This window comes from Oncorhynchus mykiss, chromosome 15 (assembly GCF_057628025.1).
Source record: "Oncorhynchus mykiss isolate SJ-2025 chromosome 15, ASM5762802v1, whole genome shotgun sequence".
NCBI classification, from domain to species: Eukaryota; Metazoa; Chordata; class Actinopteri; order Salmoniformes; family Salmonidae; genus Oncorhynchus; species Oncorhynchus mykiss.
In genome coordinates, this window is record NC_143036.1 from 66,253,422 (window position 1) to 66,278,960 (window position 25,539).

Genomic DNA, 25,539 nt, shown 5'->3' on the forward strand with positions numbered 1-25,539 from the left:
TTGGTGAAACGCAGAGTTAGTAGAACCAAGAACAATCATGGAAACTACCAGAACACAAAATAAAATTATTGCAATTTATTCTGCTTTTAATCAAAACCTTATTACATGGAAACATACACTGTTTTTGTCTTTATTCATTGTGTACAGTAACAATACGGCAGTTTAAGCTTTCAATCACATTAAGGTACCTAGGACAAGCGTCAGCCCATTTGTAGGAACATTTTAACGCAGTGTTATTCCAACATTGTTACTACCACATTACTGTAGATTGTATTGCATTGATTTTCATAAAACATAATCAATTCATCATTGCTAAAAGTCAAACTGTTCAACTGTTCGTAACAGGATTTGTTTACTCACAGTTCTTCTAACCATTTATTGCACCAATAAAAATATAACTAATCTAGGGGTAATGTTAGAAATGAACACAAGCTAGATGACCAATGATGTGTATATACATCATTGGCTATGACCCTTGATTCAAATAAATGATTAAATTAAAATATTATGGCTTATTTAACGAGGGCTTTGAATATTCTGTCTTTTCGAACAACACCTGAGATAAAAGGTATGACCTACATTTCAACATCATGCACACAAATGTTATCTAATGTAAATGTCCCAGTTACTTGATCATGGCAGTCTGCTACAGCATTCCTCATACATGTATACCCTACAAAGGCAAAGTGCAATATCTGCTTAAAATATTTAACAGCCAAATCTGACTTCAAAGTCTTTTTCTGTCCAGACATACAGCAATTTCTGGTACTTCATGATATATTCTGATATATTCTGGTACTTCATGACATATTCTGATTGACTGGGTTGTTCTTGTTAGGAAACGAAATGCCTTATTATCACATATTACACCAGGCCATTACAACAGAACAAATGTTTTTTTTACCAAATTTGCAGATAATGCACTTTGCTTTTGCGGGGCAACAACAACAAAACACACAGAGAAAAAGGTAAACAGTTTGTTATTGTGCATGTTGTTTCATACACAGTGTGTACAGGAGTATATCCAATATCTGTAGTCCGTTTCTGCAATAGGCATGTATTCCCGTTCGTGAGCTAATGGCAGGTTATTGCATGTAAACATATTGCATGTGATAGCAACCCAACAATTCTACTTCCCCTAAAATAAACAGGCAATGATGATGTCGGAGTGTTGCGTTGTTCATCATGCTCTCTAGACACGCCTGATGTTGCGCGTCGCCCTTGTAGACTGGTTGGTTTGCTTCATGGCTGCAAAAGACAGAGACATTTAGAGAATGCTTCAGACAAGGCCTAAATACATCGTCATTACATATTGCCATTCTATTAAGACCTACTATGAGAATGATGACCTTCAAAAGAGATCCCACTGAAGTTGTGTCTCCTCTAACATGATTTACACATCATCTGCAAGGCTACACATGTCTTGAGGCCTCCTACCTGAGAAGTCCAGCTTGTAGGCCTGTCTGTTGACAGTGAGGGACATGGATCCATTGAAGTCCTTCTGGTACTGATCTTCAATGTCAGCACTCTTTTCGAAAGTGTGCCAGCGCCCACTTTTCCCCCCAAACTGCCACTCTGGAGATTCACTCTGGCCCGCTGGAGACATCTTCACTCTCTGGAAAGCAGACGTCACTCGACCAATTCTGTTCAATCAGAGAGACCGATTTGTTTGTCTCAAGTAAAATATCAATACATTCAAATCAGCACATTCAAATAATGAGGGTTTTATCTATGGCACAGTCGATGTCTTCTCCTAAAGGGGCAATCCGTTCGATTGTGTTTGAACTTACAGATTTCCGCTTTGAGGTGGTTGGTACTTTGGACGACGGACAACTTTCCTCTTCCTCTTGCCGCTCACCTGTCTCATTTCTGACAAACACATAATGAACAGAGAAACTAATAAGCAACACAGACATTTTTTATTCACATATTTTCACTTTCCCAGTTATGTTGAGTCTTTCTGTTTTGAGTGAGTCACAGACATGAGTGAGTCACAGACTGGCAACTGCTTGGCATCGACCACAAGGCACTACAGAGGGTAGCGCGTAAGGCCCAGTACATCCTGGAGCTCTATAACAGGCGGTGTGTTATGTGTTTTTAGAAATATATATATATACTGTAGCCACATTATTGTAATTTTGTGTTACTATTTCCTTTTTTTCTTTAGCAAATGTTTCTTACTTTTTAACTCTGCATTGTTGAGAAAGGGCTCGTAAGTAAGTATTTCACGGTAAAGATTTTACCAGTTGTATTTGGCGCATGTGACAAATAAAATGTGATTTGATTTGATTTGACATTAAAGTTTTAATGTCAATATAAGTGTTTGTCTGAGGTTTCTTTCAGTCCGACTCACGTCTGAATCGGATCTCGAAGATATCAGAGCCGATGTTGAACGTAAGAGAACCGTTACGGTTGAGTTGGAATTTCTTCTCGATCTCAGAACTCTGGATGGGGCCTGAGTTTCCCTTGGAATCCTGAGAGAAAAGACAAACACTCTTCCTGTCACTCAACAATGGTTTCTGTGACACTTTTTTTCTCTCAATAGCATTACATATCATATGATATTATGTTTCTAAGCTGAATTAAGACTGGAGAAGAGGATTCCAGAGTTCCAGAAGAGGTTTCCATGGTTCAGTTTACTTCCTGAATTCACTGAATTGAAATGGAATTGACCTCAACCCTGGCATGTTCCTAAGTTCAGTTTCTAAAGATAACGGTACACTTGGGGTTGTTGCCTGGTGTTCTGCTGTACCTTTTCTCCATACTTGGTCCAGCCTTTGCTACTAGAGTAGAACCAGATCCACTCTGTCTGTTGACCATCCAAACGCCTCACTCTCAGATTATTCTTACCGCGGACTCTCATCGCCTTGAAATCTATACTCACTTTGCTACAGAGAGAGAATAGAAAGAGACAAGACAGAGGGAGAGACAAACAGACATAGGGAGAGGGGTGGGAGTCTCAATTACCAAAATAATTATTTCAAAGTCCTTGAAAGACTTTAGATCAGTCAACCAAACCCATATATATATACAGTGCCTTGCGAAAGTATTCGGCCCCCTTGGACTTTGCGACCTTTTGCCACATTTCAGGCTTCAAACATAAAGATATAAAACTCAATTTTTTTGTGAAGAATCAACAACAAGTGGGACACAATCATGAAGTGGAACGACATTTATTGGATATTTCAAACTTTTTTAACAAATCAAAAACTGAAAAATTGGGCGTGAAAAATTATTCAGCCCCTTTACTTTCAGTGCAGCAAACTCTCTCCAGAAGTTCAGTGAGGATCTCTGAATGATCCAATGTTGACCTAAATGACTAATGATGATACATACAATCCACCTGTGTGTAATCAAGTCTCCGTATAAATGCACCTGCACTGTGATAGTCTCAGAGGTCCGTTAAAAGCGCAGAGAGCATCATGAAGAACAAGGAACACACCAGGCAGGTCCGAGATACTGTTGTGAAGACGTTTAAAGCCGGATTTGGATACAAAAAGATTTCCCAAGCTTTAAACATCCCAAGGAGCACTGTGCAAGCGATAATATTGAAATGGAAGGAGTATCAGACCACTGCAAATCTACCAAGACCTGGCCGTCCCTCTAAACTTTCAGCTCATACAAGGAGAAGACTGATCAGAGATGCAGCCAAGAGGCCCATGATCACTCTGGATGAACTGCAGAGATCTACAGCTGAGGTGGGAGACTCTGTCCATAGGACAACAATCAGTCGTATATTGCACAAATCTGGCCTTTATGGAAGAGTGGCAAGAAGAAAGCCATTTCTTAAAGATATCCATAAAAAGTGTTGTTTAAAGTTTGCCACAAGCCACCTGGGAGACACACAAAACATGTGGAAGAAGGTGCTCTGGTCAGATGAAACCAAAATTGAACTTTTTGGCAACAATGCAAAACGTTATGTTTGGCGTAAAAGCAACAAAGCTCATCACCCTGAACACACCATACCCACTGTCAAACATGGTGGTGGCAGCATCATGGTTTGGGCCTGCTTTTCTTCAGCAAGGACAGGGAAGATGGTTAAAATTGATGGGAAGATGGATGGAGCCAAATACAGGACCATTCTGGAAGAAAACCTGATGGAGTCTGCAAAAGACCTGAGACTGGGACGGAGATTTGTCTTCCAACAAGACAATGATCCAAAACATAAAGCAAAATCTACAATGGAATGGTTCAAAAATAAACATATCCAGGTGTTAGAATGGCCAAGTCAAAGTCCAGACCTGAATCCAATCGAGAATCTGTGGAAAGAACTGAAAACTGCTGTTCACAAATGCTCTCCATCCAACCTCACTGAGCTCGAGCTGTTTTGCAAGGAGGAATGGGAAAAAAATTCAGTCTCTCGATGTGCAAAACTGAAAGAGACATACCCCAAGCGACTTACAGCTGTAATCGCAGCAAAAGGTGGCGCTACAAAGTATTAACTTAAGGGGGCTGAATAATTTTGCACGCCCAATTTTTCAGTTTTTGATTTGTTAAAAAAGTTTGAAATATCCAATACATTTGGCGTTCCACTTCATGATTGTGTCCCATTGTGTTGATTCTTCACAAAAAAATACAGTTTTATATCTTTATGTTTGAAGCCTGAAATGTGGCAAAAGGTCGCAAAGTTCAAGGGGGCCGAATACTTTCACAAGGCACTGTATATATACAGTGTCGAGAAAAAGTATATGAACCCTTTGGAATGACCTGGATTTCTGCATAAAATGGTCATCAAATTTGATCTGACCTTCAACTAAGACACAACAATAGATACACACAGTCTGCTTAAACTAATAACACACAAACAATTATACGTTTTCATGTTTTATTGAACACACTGTGTAAACATTCACAGTGCAGGCTGGGAAAAGTATGTGAACCCTTGGATTTAATAACTGGTTGACCATCCTTTGAAGGCAATAACCTCAACCAAACGTTTTCTGTAGTTGCAGATCAGACCTGCACAACGATCAGGAGGAATTTTGGACCATTCCTCTTTACAAAACTGTTTCAGTTCAGCAATATTCTTGTGATGTCTGGTGTGAACCGCTCTATTGAGGTCATGCCACTGCATCTCAATGGGGTTGAGGTCAGGACTCTGACTGGGCCACTCCAGAAGGTCAGGACTCTGACTGGGCCACTCCAGAAGGTCAGGACTCTGACTGGGCCACTTCAGAAGGTCAGGACTCTGACTGGGCCACTCCAGAAGGCCTATTTTCTTCTGTTTAAGACATTCTGTTGTTGATTTACTTCTGTGTTTTGGGTCATTGTACTGTTGCATCACCCAACTTCTGTTGACCTTCAATTGGCGGACAGCCTTACATTCTCCTGCAAAAAGTATTGATAAACTTGGGAATTCATTTTTCTGTCGATAATAGCAAGATGTCCAGGCCCTGCAGCAAAGCAGCCCCAAATCATGATGCTCCCGCCACCATACTTTACAGTTGGTATGAGGTTTTGATGTCGGTGTGCTGTGCCTTTTTCTCTCCACACATAGTGTTGTGTGTTCCTTCCAAACAACTCAACTGTAGTTTTAATCTGTCCACAGAATATTTTGCCAGTAACGCTGTGGAACATCCAGGTTGCAAACTTCAGACGTCCAGCAATGTTTTTTTTGGACAGCAGTGGCTTCTTCCGTGGTGTTCTCCCATGAACACCATTCTTGTTTAGTGTTTTATGTATCGTAGACTTATCAACAGAGATGCTAGCATGTTCCAGAGATTTCTGTAAGTCTTTAGCTGACACTCAACGATTCTTCTTAAACTCATTGAGCATTCTGCTCTGTGCTCTTGCAGTCATGTTTGCAGGACGACCACTCCTAGGGAGAGTAGCAACAGTGCTGAACTTTCTCCATTTATAGACAATTTGTCTTACCGTGGACTGATGAACATCAAGGCATTTAGAGATAATTTTATAACCCTTTCCAGCTTTATGCAAGTCAATAATTCTTCATCTTAGGTCTCTTTTTTTTTTTTTTGACATCTCTTTTGTCCAAGACTTGCTTCTTGTGAATTGCAAACTCAAATTTTGTGAGGATTTTATATAGGGCAGGGCAACTCTTACCAACATCTCCAATCTCGTCTCATTGATTGGACTCCAGGTTAGCTGACTCCTGACTCCAATTAGCATTTGGAGAAGTCATTAGCCTAGGGGGTTCACATACTTTTACAACCTAGACTGTTAATGTTTAAATTATGTATTCAATATAGACAAGAAAATAACAATAATTTGTGTGTTATTATTTTAAGCACACTGTGTGTGTCTATTGTTGTCAGATCAAATTTTATGAACAATTTATGCAGAAATCCAGGTAATTCCAAAGGGTTCACATACTTTTTCTTGCCACTGTATATATACAATACCAGTCAAGTCTGGACACATCGACTCATTCAAGGGTTTTTCTTTATTTTTACTATTTTCTACATTGTAAAATAATAGTGAAGTGACATCAAACTATGAAATAACCCATATGGAATCCTGTAGTAACAAAAAAGTGTTAAACAGATTCAAAGTAGCCACCCTTTGCCTTGATGACAGCTTTGCACACTCTTGGCATTCTCTCAACCAGCTTAGTGAGGTACGCAGTCACCTGGAATGCATTTCAATTAACAGGTGTGCCTTGTTAAAAGTACATTTTTGGAATTACTTTCCTTCTTTATGCATTTCGGCCAATCAGTTGTTTTGTGACAAGGTAGGGGTGGTATACAGAGGATAGCCCTATTTGGTAAAAGAACAGCTCAAATAAGCAAAGAGAAACAACAGTCCATCATTACTTTAAGACATGAAGGTCAGTCAATCCGGAACATTTCCAGAACTTTGAAAGTTTCTTCAAGTGCAGTCGCAAAAACCATCAAGCACTATGATGAAACTGGCTCTCATTAGGACCGCCATAGGAAAGGAAAACACAGAGTTACCTCTGCTGCAAAGAATAAGTTCATTAGTTACCAGCATCCGAAATTGCAGCCCAAATAAATGCTTCACAAGGTACAAGTAACAGACACATTTCAACATCAACTGTTCAGAGGAGACTGCATGAATCAGACCTTCATGGTTGAATTGCTGTAAAGAAACCACTACTAAAGGACACCAATAAGAAGAAGATACTTGCTTGGGCCAAGAAACACGAGCAATGGACATTAGACCAGTGGAAATCTGTCCTTTGGTCTGATAAGTCCCAATTTGAGATTTTTGGTACCAACCGCCGTGTCTTTGTGAGACGTAGAGTAGGTGAACGCACTATCTCTGCATGTGTGGTTCCCACCGTGAAGCATGGAGGAGGTAGTGTGATGGTGTGGGGGTGCTTTGCTGGTGACACTGTCTGTGATTTATTTAGAACTCAAGGCACACTTAACCAGAATGGCTACCACAGCATTCTGCAGCGATATGCCACCCCATCTGGTTAGCGCTTAGTGGGACAATCATTTGTTTTTCAACAGGGCAATGACCCAACACACCTACAGGCTGTGTAAGGGCTATTTGACCAAGACGGAGAGTGATGGAGTGCTGCATTAGATGACAATTGAGATGGTTTGGGATGAGTTGGACCACAGAGTGAAGGAAAAGCAGCCAACAAGTGCTCAGCATATGTGGGAACTCCTTTAAGACTTTTGGAAAAGCATTCCAGGTGAAGCTGGTTGAAAGAATGCTAAGAGTTTATCAAGGCAAAGGGTGGCTACTTTGAAGAATCTCAAAAATATATATATATTTTGATTGGTTTAACACTTCTTTGGTTACTACATGATTCCATCTGTGTTATTTCATAGTTTTGATGTCTTCACTGTTATTCTACAACACAGAGAATTGTAAAAAATAATGAACAACCCTTGAATGAGTAGGTGTGTCCAAACTTTTGACTGGTACTGTATATATATTGTATATACAGACAATGTATGTAGGCCTATCTGGCTCTGAACAAAACTAACACCATCAGGTGTATGGCCCGCTAATGTCACCTTACCCGTAAGGGGTGTTGTAGATATTGATGCCCTTAATGTTGGGTTGGGAGTACTGTCCCTCCAAAATGTGATCGTTGGCTATGTCCTTCCAGCCATGTCCATCTTCCAACTGCCATTTGTATGGCCCGCTAATGTCACGCTGAGCCCCTGACAGTGGAGCACAAAATGGATACAGGTAAATTACACTCACAACACACTCATTCGTTGCATCCATACATATCTCTGTTCATGGTCACAAACACAAACATAATAACTTGATTAGGCCATTGTCCATTTTCAGTCTTGGTCAATTAACATTTCTAAACATTTCAAGGTTTATGGATTGAATGGAAGCAAACTTGTCGACTCCCTCCCTTCCTCTCTGACCCTATTACAGCCTAGTACACGTCTCACCTCTAGATGAAGAACTTTCCCTGGCCCGGTCTCCTCTTCTCACTCCAGATGAAGACCTCCTCCTTTCTCTCCCACTTCCTCCTCTCCCTGCAGATAAAGACCTCCTCCTGTCCCTCCTCCCACCTCCTCCTCTCCCTGCAGATAAAGACCTCCTCCTGTCCCTCTTCCCACCTCCTCCTCTCCCTCCAGATAAAGACCTCCTCCTGTCCCTCCTCCCACCTCCTCCTCTACCTCCAGATAAAGACCTCCTCCTGTCCCTCCTTCCACCTCCTCCTCTCCCTCCAGATAAAGACCTCCTCCTGTCCCTCCTTCCACCTCCTCCTCTCCCTCCAGATAAAGACCTCCTCCTGTCCCTCCTTCCACCTCCTCCTCTTCCTCCAGATAAAGACCTCCTCCTGTCCCTCCTTCCACCTCCTCCTCTACCTCCAGATGAAGACCTCCTTTCTCTCCCACCTCGTCCTCTACCTCCAAATGAAGACCTCCTTTCTCTTCCACCTCCTCCTCTCCCTCCAGATAAAGACCTCCTCCTGTCCCTCCTTCCACCTCCTCCTCTACCTCCAGATGAAGATTTCCTTTCTCTCCCACCTCCTCCTCTACCTCCAGATAAAGACTTCCTCCTGTCCCTCCTTCCACCTCCTCCTCTACCTCCAGATGAAGACCTCCTCCTTTCTCTCCCACCGCCTCCTCTTCTCCCTCCAGATAAAGACCTCCTCCTTTCCCTCCTCCCACTACCTCCATCACTGTCAGAGGAGGAGCTGAGGTGCTTGAGGCGACACTTGGCTCCATAGCGACAGTTGCCTCTCAGTGCGTATTTGCAGACGTGTAGGTAGTGGCACCTTTTCCCATCCCGGCAGTGACCACTGTTGTAGTACCGGCAAGGCTCTTCCTGATCCTGATCAAATATAATATAATCAATTAAACTGAAATAGATATGACAGCATGACTTTTGACTTTTTCCACATTTTTGTTACGTTACAGCTTTATTCTAAAATGGAATTGATAAAAAAAAAATCCTCAGCAATCTACACACCATACCTCATAACTACAAAGCAAAAACAGGTTTGTAAAAACAGAAATACTTTATTTACATAAGTATTCAGACGCTTTGCTATGAGACTCGAAATTGAGCACAGGTGCATCCTGTTTCCATTGGTCATCCTTAATGTTTCAACAACTTGATTGGAGTCCACCTGTGGTAAATTCAATTGATTTGACATGATTTGGATAATGTCCCACAGTTGACAGTACATGTCAGAAAAAAAAACTAGCCATGAGGCCGAAGGAATTGTCCGTAGAGCTCTGAGAAAGGATTGTGTCACGGCACAGATCTGGGGAAGGGTACCAAAAAATGTCTGCAGCATTAAAGGTCCCCAAGAACACCGTGGCCTCCATCATTCTGAAATGTAAGAAGTTTGGAACCACCAAGACTCTTCCAAGAGCTAGACGCCTGGCCAAACTGAGCAATCGGATGAGAAGGCCCTTGGTCAGGGAGGTGACCAAGAACCCGATGGTCACTCTGACAGAGCTCTAGAGTTTCTCTGTGGAGATAGGAGGACCTTACAGAAGGACAACCATTCCTGCAGCACTCCACCAATAAGGCCTTTATGGTAGAGTGGCCAGATGGAAGCCACTCCTCAGTAAAAGGCACATGACAGGCCACTTGGAGTTTGCCAAAAGGCACCTAAAGACTCTCTGACCATGAGAAACAAGATTCTCTGGTCTGATGAAACCAAGATTGAACTCTTTGGCCTGAATGCCAAGCATCACAGCTGGAGGAAACCTGGCACCATCCCTTCGGTGAAGCATGGTGGTGGCAGCATCGTGTTGTGGGGATGTTTTTCAGCAGCAGGGACTGGGAGACGAGTCAAGATCAAGGCAAAGATGAACGGAGCAAAGTACAGAGAGGTCCTTGATGAAAACCCGCTCCAGAGCACTCAGGACCTCAGACTGGGGCGAAGGTTCACCTTGCAACAGGACAACGACCCTAAGCACACAGCCAAGACAAGGCAGGAGTGGCTTCGGGACAAGTCTCTGAATGTCCTTGAGTGGCCTAGCCAGAGCCCGGACTTGAACCCGATCGAACATCTCTGGAGAGACCTGAAAATAGCTGTGCAGCGATGCTCCCCATCTAACCTGACAGAGTTTGAGAGGATCTGCAGAGAAGAATGGGAGAAACTCCCCAAATACAATTGTGCCACGCTTGTAGCGTCATACCCAAGAAGACTCATTGCTGTAATCACTGCCAAAGGTGCTGAGTAAAGAGTCTGAATACTTATGTAAATGTGATATTTCAGTTTTTTTTATTTTTTATATACATTTGCAAAACTGTCTAAAAATCTGTTTTTGCTTTGTCATTATGGGGTATTGTGTGTAGATTGATGAGGGGGAAAAAAATATTTTTATAAATGTTAGAATAAGGCTATAATGTAACAAAATGTGGAAAAAAGTCAAGGGGTCTGAAAAAGGCACTATATCTGTTAACTATAAGTGTTTGGATAAAACCATTCGCTAAATTACCATATTACATAGATAGTTCACATTTGTCTTTTTAGAAGGAATTATATGGGGTTACATTTGTAAAGTTGAACAGTTCATTTGTACAGGCTATTTTATTTTATTTTTTACATAAAATGTTTAATTTGAGCCCCAGATCGAAACTACAAAAAAAAAGGATGCTTGATATTTTTACACTTAGTTCTGACCTGTCGGGTTCCTGCTGCATCACTGTCTGATTCCTCTTCTGTAGCACTGCTCTCAGAGTTACTCTCAGAGCAGCTGAAGTTCTCCTGGTAGCTGTTCCCCTGACTAGGGTCTGGAAAGGGAAAAAAGAATAGAAATAAAATAGAATTTAATAGAATAATAGGAAATAGAAGAGAAGCTGTGATTACAGTGTGATATTGGACCAGTGTGATATAAAATTGTGTTTTGTACACAATTGTCACAGAAAATAACTGTATAATCAACAGTAACAAACTGTATAAGCTGAATACAGTAGGTTACCGTATATTACATTGCATTGTAGGGAAAAATGTAAAGACTGGGAAATATTTTAAGTATTTTGTAACGCAAATAAATGCTACCTAAAAAACAGTGGCAGTTCAGTTACACAATATATTTCATATTTTATTCTTCGTTAATTGGTACCTGTTTTGTTATTTTATATGCATTTATGGCAGTGTTGTTTTATATTATACAAAAAATATACAATCAGAAAGGCACAACATACAAATAAATCATTTTCCATTGTTAAAAGCAAATCACCAAAATAGGAGCTACATGTAAAATGCAGGCCCCTTGTGGAAATGAGGAGAATAATATGAGTGAGTATTTTCAATGTGATGTACACTGAGTGTACAAAACACTAGTAACACCTACCTTTTCCATTACATAAACTGTCCTTCGCATCGAAAGCATGTCTAAGAAGCGGTAGATCTGTTCTATGTGCACTATTTCTATGCTTCCCGTTCTTAAGTGTAGTTTTTGTGTCTTTTATTTTGGGTTTTGTAACCAGCTTCAAACAGCTGAAAATACTATATTTTGGTTATGGGAAATATATTTATGGCGGTTTAGATGGTACAATGACTTTCTAGACTACACTTGCTTGTTTAGCCACATAAACTAAAATTAGGAGAACTATTCAAATTTTGGCAAACAGGAAAAGGCGGAGCTATTTCTGCATAGTGCATCTTTAAATCCACTTCAATCAGTGTAGATGAAAGGGAGGAGACAGGTTAAAGAAGGATTTTTGAAGCCTTGAGACGATTGAGACATGGATTGTGTATGTGTGCCATTCTGAGGGTGAATGGACAAGACAAAAGATTTACAGTGCCTTGCGAAAGTATTCGGCCCCCTTGAACTTTGCGACCTTTTGCCACATTTCAGGCTTCAAACATAAAGATATAAAACTCATTTTTTTTGTGAAGAATCAACAACAAGTGGGACACAATCATGAAGTGGAACGACATTTATTGGATATTTCAAACTTTTTTAACAAATCAAAAACTGAAAAATTGGGCGTGCAAAATTATTCAGCCCCTTTACTTTCAGTGCAGCAAACTCTCTCCAGAAGTTCAGTGAGGATCTCTGAATGATCCAATGTTGACCTAAATGACTAATGATGGTAAATACAATCCACCTGTGTGTAATCAAGTCTCCGTATAAATGCACCTGCACTGTGATAGTCTCAGAGGTCCGTTAAAAGCGCAGAGAGCATCATGAAGAACAAGGAACACACCAGGCAGGTCCGAGATACTGTTGTGAAGAAGTTTAAAGCCGGATTTGGATACAAAAAGATTTCCCAAGCTTTAAACATCCCAAGGAGCACTGTGCAAGCGATAATATTGAAATGGAAGGAGTATCAGACCACTGCAAATCTACCAAGACCTGGCCGTCCCTCTAAACTTTCAGCTCATACAAGGAGAAGACTGATCAGAGATGCAGCCAAGAGGCCCATGATCACTCTGGATGAACTGCAGAGATCTACAGCTGAGGTGGGAGACTCTGTCCATAGGACAACAATCAGTCGTATATTGCACAAATCTGGCCTTTATGGAAGAGTGGCAAGAAGAAAGTAATTTCTTAAAGATATCCATAAAAAGTGTTGTTTAAAGTTTGCCACAAGCCACCTGGGAGACACACCAAACATGTGGAAGCAGGTGCTCTGGTCAGATGAAACCAAAATTGAACTTTTTGGCAACAATGCAAAACGTTATGTTTGGCGTAAAAGCAACAAAGCTCATCACCCTGAACACACCATACCCACTGTCAAACATGGTGGTGGCAGCATCATGGTTTGGGCCTGCTTTTCTTCAGCAGGGACAGGGAAGATGGTTAAAATTGATGGGAAGATGGATGGAGCCAAATACAGAACCATTCTGGAAGAAAACCTGATGGAGTCTGCAAAAGACCTGAGACTGGGACGGAGATTTGTCTTCCAACAAGACAATGATCCAAAACATAAAGCAAAATCTACAATGGAATGGTTCAAAAATAAACATATCCAGGTGTTAGAATGGCCAAGTCAAAGTCCAGACCTGAATCCAATCGAGAATCTGTGGAAAGAACTGAAAACTGCTGTTCACAAATGCTCTCCATCCAACCTCACTGAGCTCGAGCTGTTTTGCAAGGAGGAATGGGAAAAAAATTCAGTCTCTCGATGTGCAAAACTGATAGAGACATACCCCAAGCGACTTACAGCTGTAATCGCAGCAAAAGGTGGCGCTACAAAGTATTAACTTAAGGGGGCTGAATAATTTTGCACGCCCAATTTTTCAGTTTTTGATTTGTTAAAAAAGTTTGAAATATCCAATAAATGTCGTTCCACTTCATGATTGTGTCCCACTTGTTGTTGATTCTTCACAAAAAAATACAGTTTTATATCTTTATGTTTGAAGCCTGAAATGTGGCAAAAGGTCGCAAAGTTCAAGGGGGCCGAATACTTTCGCAAGGCACTGTAAGTTCCTTTGAACGGGGTTTGGTAGTAGGTGCCAGGCGCACTGGTTTGAGTGTGTCAAGAACTGCAAAGGTGCTGAGTTTTTCACGCTCAACAGTTTCAAGAATGGTCCACCACCCAATGGACATCCAGTCAACTTGACCCACTGTGGGAAGCATTGGAGTCAACATGGGCCAGGATCCCTGTGGAACGCTTTCGACACCTTGTAGAGTCCATGCCCCCATGAATTGAGGCTGTTATGAGGGCAAATAGGGATCAAACTCAATATTAGGACGGTGTTCCTAATGCTTTGTATATTACATGATGTCGGGGGGGACTTTGTAACATAATTATGTACATCGTCATTACTAACTTACGAGCCAGTTAGCCAGGCTAACTAGCTACCTTTCCCCTGTGTCATATACTGTCTATTTGTGTCATGATTATGCCTTACTTGTAAGATGGTAGTTCCATTCTATACTGAGTTCTTGTTATACTGTACAGCCTGCTCACTATTTCAGCATCTTAATGACCATGTATATCATGGTTAAGTTGGTTAAAGAGCGCTCTCGCTCTGTCCGCCATTAACTTGGTTTAGGTGACAGTTTTCTTAACGTGCGGTGGACACGTGTACTCTCGGGCCACATTACACTTCAGTCTATGTGTGCATATCAGATCTGTGTTATGTAGCAGTAAAGACTGCAGCTTTATCCTGCTATTGTCATTCATATTTTTCTATGCTGCATTATCATTCAGTTAAGTCAAGTTGTATCTGTGTATTGTATCTGTGGATAGCCTTACTCCTTTTAAAATGTGATCATGTGTTATAATAGGTCCTTTCTTTTCTACCCTTGCAGAATCACTATCAACAGTTATTACTGGGTTGGAACTTACAACTAAGAGTGGTCAGTGTGTGTTTTATTTATTTATTTTTCACCTTTATTTAACCAGGTAGGCTAGTTGAGAACAAGTTCTCATTTACAACTGCGACCTGGCCAAGATTAGTCAAAGCAGTTCGACACATACAACAACACAGAGTTACACATGGAATTAACAAACATACAGTCAATAACACAGTAGAAAAAGTATATATACAGTGTGTGCAACTGAGGTAAGATAAGGGAGGTAAGGCAATAAAATAGGCCATAGTGGTGAGGTAATTATGATGTAGCAATTAAACACTGGAGTGGTAGATGTGCAGAAGATGAATGTGCAAGTAGAGATACTGGGGTGCAAAGGAGCAAGATAAATAAATAAATACAGTATGGGGATGAAGTAGTTAGATGGGCTATTTACAGATGGGCTATGTACAGGTGCAGTGATATGTGAGCTGCTCTGACAGCTGGTGCTTAAAGCTAGTGAGGGAGATGGATCGGTTGAAAAGCATGCATTTAGTTTTACTTCAAGAGCAGTTGGAAGGATAGGTGTATGGCATTGAAGCTCGTCTGGAGGTTAGTTAACACACTGTCCAAAGAAGAGCCAGAAGTATACAGAATGGTGTCGTCTGCGTAGAGGTGGATCAGAGAATCACCAGCAGCAAGAGCGACATCATTGATGTATACAGAGAAGAGTCGGCCCGAGAATTGAACCCTGTGGCACCCCATAGAGACTGCCAGAGGTCCGGACAACAAGCCCTCTGATTTTACACACTGAACTCTGTCTGAGAAGTAGTTGGTGAACCAGGCGAGGCAATCATTTGAGAAACCAAGGCTGTTGAGTCTGCCAATAAGAATGTGGTGATTGACAGAGTCGAAAGCCTTGGCCAGGTCGATGAATACGGCTGCACAGTAACGTCTCTTATTGATGGCGGTTATGATATTGTTTAGGACCTTGAGCGTGGCTGAGGTGCACCCATGACCAGCTCTGAAACCAGATTGCATAGCAGAGAAGATACGGTGGGATTCAAAATGGTCGGTAATCTGTTTGTTAACTTGGCTTTCGAAGACCTTAGAAAGGCAGGGTAGGATAGATATAGGTCTGTAGAAGTTTGGGTCTAGAGTGTCTCCCCCTTTGAAGAGGGGGATGACCACGGCAGCTTTCCAATCTTTGGGAATCTCAGATGACACGAAAGAGGGGTTGAACAGGCTAGTAATAGGGGTTGCAACAATTTCGGCAGATCATTTTAGAAAGAGAGAGTCCAGATTGTCTAGCCTGGCTGATTTGTAGGGGTCCCGATTTTTCAGCTCTTTCAGAACATCAGCTATCTGGATTTGGGTGAAGGAGAAATGGGGAGGTTTGGGCGAGTGGGGGGTGCAGGGCTGTTGACCGGGGTAGGGGTAGCCAGGTGGAAAGCAAGGCCAGCCGTGGAAAAATGCTTATTGAAATTCTCAATTATAGTGGATTTATCGGTGGTGACAGTGTTTCCTCAGCCTCAGTGCAGTGGGCAGCTTGGAGGAGGTTCTCTTATTCTCCATGGACTTTACAGTGTCCCAGAACCTTTTCGGTTTTATCTCTTTGCTCTTTTTTTCCTTATTAGGATGTCGGTGGGCGGAACTGGGAGGGTCGTCAGAGACATGGGACACCTGGGCCCGGGTGTGTCCCTGGATAAATACACATCTTTCTCCATTCATTGACGAGACTCTTTCTCTGCAGACACACTTATAGATTTTAGCTGTGGCATTTTTGTGGCCCGTTTGTTTGCTTTGGCACCTTTCAACACCCTTCATTATCACATTTATGCACGCAAACACTCACTACACTACTGATTACTGACTACACACACCATTGTTAATTATATTTTGTTATTCCTTATCTCCACGTTGTCTCCCCTTTTTGTTACGAACTTCGAGTCGGTTCGTGACAACAGCATATGACAGACAGTTTGTGGTCGGAGCACGTCACTGGAGCCGCTGACCCCAATATGGTGTAATTGCAGATGCAATTCAGGGCTTTTTTTGATGTCGTCATTCCTTGATATCAGGTAATGCCCATTGGTGTTACCTACCCCGCCCCCTCTTGTTTTTACACTGCTGCTACTCGCTGTTCATTATCTATGCATAGTAACTTTACCACTTCCTACATGTACAAATTACCTCGACTAACCTGTACTCCCGCGCAATGACATAGTCTCGTTATTGTTATGTAATTTTATTGTGTAACTTATTTAAGTAAATATTTTCTTAACTCCATTTCTTGAACTGCATTGTTGGTTAAGGACTTGGTAGTACGCATTTCACGGTAATGTCTGTTGTATACCTGTTGTATTTGGCGCATGTGACAAATTTGATTGTTTCTTGACACAGATGATTTGTTTACAAAGCAGGTTAGGATAATTAATGTGGCAGGTTAGGTGAATGTGTCAGGTGCGTGAATGAGGACCCAAAAGCGAATTAACAAAACAGAGTTTCTTTAATGACGAAACACACGTAGGCTCAGATGGACAGGCAGATTCCGACAGGACAGGACAAGGTTGCAGCAAACACGACGATAGTCTGGTTCAGGCATGAGTAACACAAACGAGAATCCGACAAAGACAGAAGCAGAAACAGAGAGAGATATAGGGACCTAATCAGAGGGAAAAAGGGAACAGGTGGGAAAAGGGGTGAACGAGGTAGTTAGAGAAGACAAGGAACAGCTGGGGGAAAGAGGGGAAGAAAAGGTAACCTAATACGACCAGCAGAGGGAGACAGGGCGAAGAGAAAGAACAGGAACAGGACACAACATGACAATACATGACAGTACCCCCCCACTCACCGAGCGCCTCCTGGCGCACTCGAGGAGGAAACCTGGCGGCAACGGAGGAAATCATCGATCAGCGAACGGTCCAGCACGTCCCGAGAGGGAACCCAACTCCTCTCCTCAGGACCGTACCCCTCCCAATCCACTAGGTACTGGTGACCACGGCCCCGAGGACGCATGTCCAAAATCTTACGGACCCTGTAGATAGGTGCGCCCTCGACAAGGATGGGGGGGGGGGGGGGGAAGACGAGCGGGGGCGCGAAGAACGGGCTTAACACAGGAGACATGGAAGACCGGGTGGACGCGACGAAGATATCGCGGAAGAAGAAGTCGCACTGCGACAGGATTAATGATCTGAGAAATACGGAACGGACCAATGAACCGCGGGGTCAACTTGCGAGAAGCTGTCTTAAGGGGAAGGTTCTGAGTGGAGAGCCAAACTCTCTGACCGCGACAATATCTAGGACTCTTAGTTCTACGCTTATTAGCAGCTCTCACAGTCTGCGCCCTATAACGGCAAAGTGCAGACCTGACCCTCTTCCAGGTGCGCTCGCAACGTTGGACAAAAGCCTGAGCGGAGGGGACGCTGGACTCGGCGAACTGAGATGAGAACAGCGGAGGCTGGTACCCGAGGCTACTCTGAAAAGGAGATAGCCCGGTCGCAGACGAAGGAAGCGAGTTGTGGGCGTATTCTGCCCAGGGGAGCTGTTCTGACCAAGACGCAGGGTTGCGAAAAGAAAGACTGCGTAAGATGCGACCAATAGTCTGATTGGCCCGTTCTGCTTGACCGTTAGACTGGGGGTGAAAGCCGGAAGAGAGACTGACGGAAGCCCCAATCAAACGGCAAAACTCCCTCCAAAATTGAGACGTGAATTGCGGACCTCTGTCCGAAACGACGTCTGACGGAAGGCCATGAATTCTGAAAACATTCTCGATGATGATTTGTGCCGTCTCTTTAGCAGAAGGAAGCTTAGCAAGGGGAATAAAATGAGCCGCCTTAGAGAACCTATCGACAACCGTAAGAATAACAGTCTTCCCCGCTGACGAAGGCAGTCCGGTGACAAAATCTAAGGCGATGTGAGACCACGGTCGAGAGGGAATGGGAAGCGGCCTGAGACGGCCGGCAGGAGGGGAGTTACCGGACTTAGTCTGCGCGCAGACCGAACAAGCAGCCACGAAACGACGCGTGTCATGCTCCCGGGTGGGCCACCAAAAACGCTGGCGAATGGAAGCAAGCGTACCCCGAACGCCAGGGTGGCCGGCTAACTTGGCAGAGTGAGCCCACTGAAGAACGGCCAGACGAGTAGGAACGGGAACGAAAAGAAGGTTCCTAGGACAAGCGCGCGGCGACAGAGTGTGAGTGAGTGCTTGCTTTACCTGCCTCTCAATCCCCCAGACAGTCAACCCGACAACACGCCCCTCAGGGAGAATCCCCTCGGGGTCAGTGGAGGCTACTGAAGAACTGAAGAGACGAGATAAAGCATCAGGCTTGGTGTTCTTAGAGCCCGGACGATAAGAAATCACGAACTCGAAACGAGCGAAAAACAGCGCCCAGCGCGCCTGACGCGCATTAAGTCGTTTGGCAGAACGGATGTACTCAAGGTTCCTATGGTCAGTCCAAACGACAAAAGGAACGGTCGCCCCCTCCAACCACTGTCGCCATTCGCCTAGGGCTAAGCGGATGGCGAGCAGTTCGCGGTTTCCCACATCATAGTTACGTTCCGACGGCGACAGGCGATGAGAAAAATACGCGCTAGGGTGGACCTTGTCGTCAGAGAGGGAGCGCTGAGAAAGAATGGCTCCCACGCCCACCTCTGACGCGTCAACCTCGACAACGAACTGTCTAGAGACGTCAGGTGTAACAAGGATAGGTGCGGATGTAAAACGATTCTTGAGGAGATCAAAAGCTCCCTGGGCGGAAACGGACCACTTAAAGCACGTCTTGACAGAAGTAAGGGCTGTGAGAGGAGCTGCCACCTGACCGAAATTACGGATGAAACGACGATAGAAGTTCGCGAAGCCGAGAAAGCGCTGCAGCTCGACGCGTGACTTAGGGACGGGCCAATCAATGACAGCTTGGACCTTAGCGGGATCCATCTTAATGCCTTCAGCGGAAATAACAGAACCGAGAAATGTGACGGAGGAGGCATGAAAAGTGCACTTCTCAGCCTTCACAAAAAGACAATTCTCTAAAAGGCGCTGGAGGACACGTCGAACGTGCTGAACATGAATCTGGAGTGACGGTGAAAAAATCAGGATATCGTCAAGGTAAACGAAAACAAAGATGTTCAGCATGTCTCTCAGGACATCATTGACTAATGCCTGAAAGACAGCTGGAGCGTTAGCGAGGCCGAAAGGAAGAACCCGGTATTCAAAGTGCCCTAACGGAGTGTTAAACGCCGTCTTCCACTCGTCCCCCTCCCTGATGCGCACGAGATGGTAAGCGTTACGAAGGTCCAACTTAGTGAAAAACCTGGCTCCCTGCAGGATCTCGAAGGCTGAAGACATAAGAGGAAGCGGATAACGATTCTTCACTGTTATGTCATTCAGCCCTCGATAATCTATGCAGGGGCGCAGGGACCCGTCCTTCTTCTTAACAAAAAAAAACCCCACTCCGGCGGGAGAGGAGGAGGGGACTATGGTACCGGCGGCAAGAGCTACAGACAAATAATCTTCGAGAGCCTTACGTTCGGGAGCCGACAGAGAGTATAGTCTACCCCGGGGGGGAGTGGTTCCCGGAAGGAGATCAATACTACAATCATACGACCGGTGTGGAGGAAGAGAGGTGGCCCTGGACCGACTGAACACCGTGCGCAGATCGTGATATTCCTCCGGCACCCCTGTCAAATCACCAGGCTCCTCCTGTGAAGAAGAGACAGAGGAAACAGGAGGGACAGCAGACATTAAACATTTCACATGACAAGAGACGTTCCAGGAGAGGATAGAATTACTAGACCAATTAATAGAAGGATTATGACAAACTAGCCAGGGATGGCCCAAAACAACAGGTGTAAAAGGTGAACGAAAAATTAAAAAAGAAATGGTTTCGCTATGATTACCAGAGACAGTGAGGGTTAAAGGTAGCGTCTCACGCTGAATCCTGGGGAGAGGACTACCATCCAAGGCGAACAAGGCCGTGGGCTCCCTTAACTGTCTGAGAGGAATGTCATGTTCCCGAGCCCAGGTCTCGTCCATAAAACAGCCCTCCGCCCCAGAGTCTATCAAGGCACTGCAGGAAGCTGACGAACCGGTCCAGCGTAGATGGACCGACAAGGTAGTGCAGGATCTTGAAGGAGAGACAGGAGTAGTAGCGCTCACCAGTAGCCCTCCGCTTACTGATGAGCTCTGGCTTTTACTGGACATGAAGTGACAAAATGACCAGCGGAACCGCAATAGAGACAGAGGCGGTTGGTGATTCTCCGTTCCCTCTCTTTAGTCGAGATGCGGATACCTCCCAGCTGCATAGGCTCAGCACCCGAGCCGGCAGAGGAAGATGGTAGTGATGCGGAGAGGGGGGCAACGGAGAACGCGAGCTCCTTTCCACGAGCTCGGTGACGAAGATCAACCCGTCGCTCTATGCGAATAGCGAGTTCAATCAAGGAATCCACGCTGGAAGGAACCTCCCGGGAGAGAATCTCATCCTTTACCTCTGCGCGGAGACCCTCCAGAAAACGAGCGAGCAAAGCCGGCTCGTTCCAGCCACTGGAGGCAGCAAGAGTGCGAAACTCAATAGAGTAGTCTGTTATGGATCGATTACCTTGACATAGGGAAGACAGGACCCTGGAAGCCTCCTCCCCAAAAACAGATCGATCAAAAACCCGTATCATCTCCTCCTTAAAGTCCTGATACTGGTTAGTACACTCAGCCCTTGCCTCCCAGATTGCCGTGCCCCACTCACGAGCCCGTCCAGTAAGGAGAGATATGACGTAGGCGATACGAGCAGTGCTCCTGGAGTAAGTGTTGGGCTGGAGAGAAAACACAATATCACACTGGGTGAGGAACGAGCGGCATTCAGTGGGCTCCCCAGAGTAACACGGCGGGTTATTGATTCTGGGCTCCGGAGATTCGAAAGCCCTGGAAGTGGCCGGTGGATCGAGGCGGAGATGGTGAACCTGTTCTGTGAGGTTGGAGACTTGGGTGGCCAGGGTCTCAACGGCATGTCGAGCAGCAGACAATTCCTGCTCGTGTCTGCCTAGCATCGCTCCCTGGATCTCGACGGCTGAGTGGAGAGGATCCGAAGTCGCTGGGTCCATTCTTGGTCGGATTCTTCTGTCAGGTGCGTGAATGAGGACCCAAAAGCGAATTAACAAAACAGAGTTTCTTTAATGACGAAACACACGTAGGCTCAGATGGACAGGCAGATTCCGACAGGACAGGACAAGGTTGCAGCAAACACGACGATAGTCTGGTTCAGGCATGAGTAACACAAACGAGAATCCGACAAAGACAGAAGCAGAAACAGAGAGAGATATAGGGACCTAATCAGAGGGAAAAAGGGAACAGGTGGGAAAAGGGGTGAACGAGGTAGTTAGAGAAGACAAGGAACAGCTGGGGGAAAGAGGGGAAGAAAAGGTAACCTAATACGACCAGCAGAGGGAGACAGGGCGAAGAGAAAGAACAGGAACAGGACACAACATGACAATACATGACAGAATGAGGTTAAGGTTAGGAAAAGAGTTTGGTTTAGGATTAGCTACAATGCAACAGTTGTCAACATCTGTCCCCGATGTGAAAGAAAAGGCCACAGACCAATGGCGAGCATCAATAGGTGTAACTTGACATCAGAAAACGCCCCTAATAGCGATCTGCAATTACTCCTGCTGTAGAACTCATTGAGGCCAGCAATAGCAGGTCAAACGAATGACTCACTCAGAAAACATATCATGACTCTCGACTCAGTAGAGTGGTTCAAAAATAATGAATCATTCGCAAACTAAACATCACTACACTAGACTATTTATCTTTTAATGCAGTCATCTCAGTTTTCATGTGAAACATATTTGTATCCTTCGCTTGTTTGTAACAATTGCAGACATTGGCAACTCTGCATTTGTATTCAACTTAGTTCTGAAGTCATAGGCAGAAGTATCTTGATTCAATGTTTAGCAGAGATCTGTGTGAAGTGATACGGTAGGGAAAACACCTCTAACGACGCACTAAGCTGTGTTACAAGTGGTCTGAGGCATTTGGTAAGTAACAAGAGTTTTCAAGTGCAACTTCAGTAAAAATGGTTTTGGGAAACAGCTAACCGGGCCCTGGCCTGTGTGGTAGTCTTTCATGTGTAGTAGTTTGTTGCATTACATTTCTCAGTTTATCCTTTGTCAACTTTGAATTCCATCTAAGCCACAGATTATTATGTCCTCCAATTTGTACATGACCTTTTATAGCACTTTGAGAGCAAGCAGCCCAAGTCTCCAATGGTCCGTAACTCTGTTTTTAAAGCTGTGATTCACAGTCACACGCTGACCACAATTTGAATGCTGCAGCTGAGACTAAATTATGTTTAGGGACACACACTGAGACCCAAAGTATGACTGGACATGGGATTCATGAGGGAGACACATTTGTAATATTGGTTTGGTCTTAGATGTCATAGACTATAGTGTCCTTATAAATATTTTAAAAGCATTTGATATGGATGAGCATAGTTTTGTTTGAAACTTTCTCTGGTTTTGATAATTACTTTAAACGATATATTTTGCAACCCTACTTACAGGCCTGTTGTGGCCTGTAAACCATGAGTTTCAGTCCTGTAAACCATGAGTTTCAGGCCACGGTTTAAGGCCTTATGTTAAGGTATACTGTATGTCATAGCTCAATTATAATGATCTTCGCCTAGGAACTCACTTGGTGAAGGCCACAGGACTGAAAATGAACAAATTCAACAACTACGTCTCTCATTAACAAATACAGTCATGGGAGGTAACTCTACAATTGAAAGGCAAGGCACACTGGAGAATTACATTTAAGTATACCTTACTCAAAAGAAACTGCATTTGTTTTACTCATATGAAGATAGTACTGCTCACTTCAGCTATTTAGGTTTCTTAACTTCCTTTTTCCCCCCTCAATGTTTGAGAAGCCAGAACTTATCCGGTTTTACAGTGTGTAATGCTCCTCCTTATTATGGGGTTTAGACTGAATGCAGTGTTAAATGTGTTTCCCACAATTGATAACAGCAATATGGACCTGGTTAAATTGACAAGAAGGATTTTGATTTACACTATACATACAAAAGCATGTGGACAACCCTTCAAATTAGTGGATTCAGCTATTTCAGCCACACCCATTGCTGACAGGTGTATGGCATCAAGCACACTGCCATGCAATCTCCATAGACAAGCATTGTTAGTAGAATGGCCTTAATGAAGACCTGTGACTTTCAACGTGGCACCGTCATAGAATGCTACCTTTCCAACAAGTCAGTTTGTCAAATGTCTTCCCTGCTAGAGCTGCCCCGGTCAACTGTAAGTGCTGCTATTGTGAAGTGGAAACATCTAGGAGCAACAACAGAACGGGACCGCCGAGTGCTGAAGTATGTAAAAATTGTCTGTCCTAGAACTGTTCATCAGGAGCTTCATTAAATGGATTTCCATGGCCAAGCAGCCGCACACAAGCCTAAGATCACCATGCGCAATGACAGTGGTGTAAAGCTCGCCGCCATTGGACTGTGGAGCAGTGGAAATGCATTTTCTCTGGAGTGATGAATCACGCTTCACCATCTGGTAGTCCAACTGGGTTTGGCGGATGCCAGGAGAACGCTACCTACCCCAATGCATACTGCCAACTGTAAAGTTTGGTAGAGGAGGAGGAGGAATAATGGTCTGGGGCTGTTTTTTGTGGTTAGGGTTAGACCCCTTTGTTCCAGTGAAGGAAAATCTTAACACTACAGCATATAATGACATTCTTGACAATTCTGTGCATCTAACTTTGTGGCAATGGGGAAGACCCTTTCCTGTTTCAGCATGATAATGCCCTCATACACAGAGTGAGGTCCACACACAAATGGTTTGTTGAGATCGGTGTGGAAGAAGAAAGCCCTGACCTCAATCCCATCAAACACCTTTGGGATGAATTGGAACGCCGACTGCATGCCAGGCCTAATCACCCAACATCAGTTGCCCGACCTTACTAATGCTTTTGTGGCTGAATTGAAGCAAGTCCCTGCAGCAATGTTTCAACATCTAGTGGAAAGCCTTCCCAAAAGAGTGGAGGCTGTTATAGCAGCAAAGGGGGGACCAACTCCATATTAATGCCCATGATTTGGAATGGGATGTACGAAGAACAGATGTCCACATACTTTTGGTCATGTAGTGAAGCTGCGTATAGGCATGGCTTCCTTATTTTCAGTCTACCAGTTTGTCTATCCTGAGCATTATAGGACATTGTTATGAATCACAGAAATGAAAGTGAAAGCATGTTATAATTTCCTAGAAACAAAATCCTACTATCATAGTAACTTTACCATAACGAGTATACCTGAGAACAAAGTAAACATAGAAATGTGAATTTTATATAAAACACCTACATTAACTTTAACGTGTTGTCAAGTTGGCAAGGACCGATTGAATCAAAGCCGTCTGTCCGACACGAAACAACAACAATTCACGCGTCATATCGCTTGACATGAAACATAAATATTACAAGGGAAGGGGATTTAATAAAATAAAACATTGTAAGGAAATAATCTAATCAGTTCATATGCAATGCGTCTTACCATTTACGCTGCTGGACGCCATGGGAGAATAGTTATAGCTTTCGTTTTCCATTGAATAGCCCGCAAACTAGTGAAGCTTGCTCAATCATTTTACATTAGGGACAGATCGAAATTTACGGAGCAGGGGTTGTCAAACTTTTTTATTTTGCTTTGGGGAGGGTTGTGTGTGTTTAAAAATAATTGGGCACAGGCGGTGGTAGTGTGTTTTTTTCCCTATGTTTACATTGACTCTTGCATTTTTTTACGATATAATTCTTCCATCCTATTCAAATGTCCCCATCTGCTTGCATGCGCCTCCCCTATAATCAAGGTGTTTTAGTACTTCCCTTATGCACTGCCTTTTCCTTGCACTAAGTTGAATTATT

The 25,539-nt window shown here is 43.7% G+C and overlaps 1 protein-coding gene across 4 annotated transcripts; it reads right to left on the reverse strand.

Annotated features, from left to right (window-relative positions):
- On the reverse strand, window positions 1–25,464 carry si:ch211-244b2.4 (ZnF_C3H1 and WWE domain-containing protein). Of its 4 annotated transcripts, XM_090200878.1 has the most exons (10): window positions 25,175–25,363; window positions 11,051–11,160; window positions 8,844–9,240; window positions 8,349–8,801; window positions 7,958–8,102; window positions 2,753–2,888; window positions 2,354–2,474; window positions 1,791–1,869; window positions 1,438–1,643; window positions 1–1,248 (listed from the first exon to the last, which is right to left on the reverse strand). In XM_090200878.1, exons 1-10 carry the CDS (start codon window positions 25,224–25,226, stop codon window positions 1,193–1,195), a joined length of 1,755 nt encoding a protein of 584 aa, XP_090057004.1. In that variant the 5' UTR covers window positions 25,227–25,363; the 3' UTR covers window positions 1–1,192. The 4 variants fall into 4 exon arrangements, with proteins under 4 accessions (XP_090057004.1, XP_036800836.1, XP_036800837.1 ...); XM_036944941.2 differs by lacking the exon at window positions 8,349–8,801 and having other exon boundaries at window positions 8,994–9,240; window positions 25,175–25,464; XM_036944942.2 differs by lacking the exon at window positions 8,349–8,801 and having other exon boundaries at window positions 9,081–9,240.
- Between the last annotated feature and the right edge of the window lie 75 nt (window positions 25,465–25,539).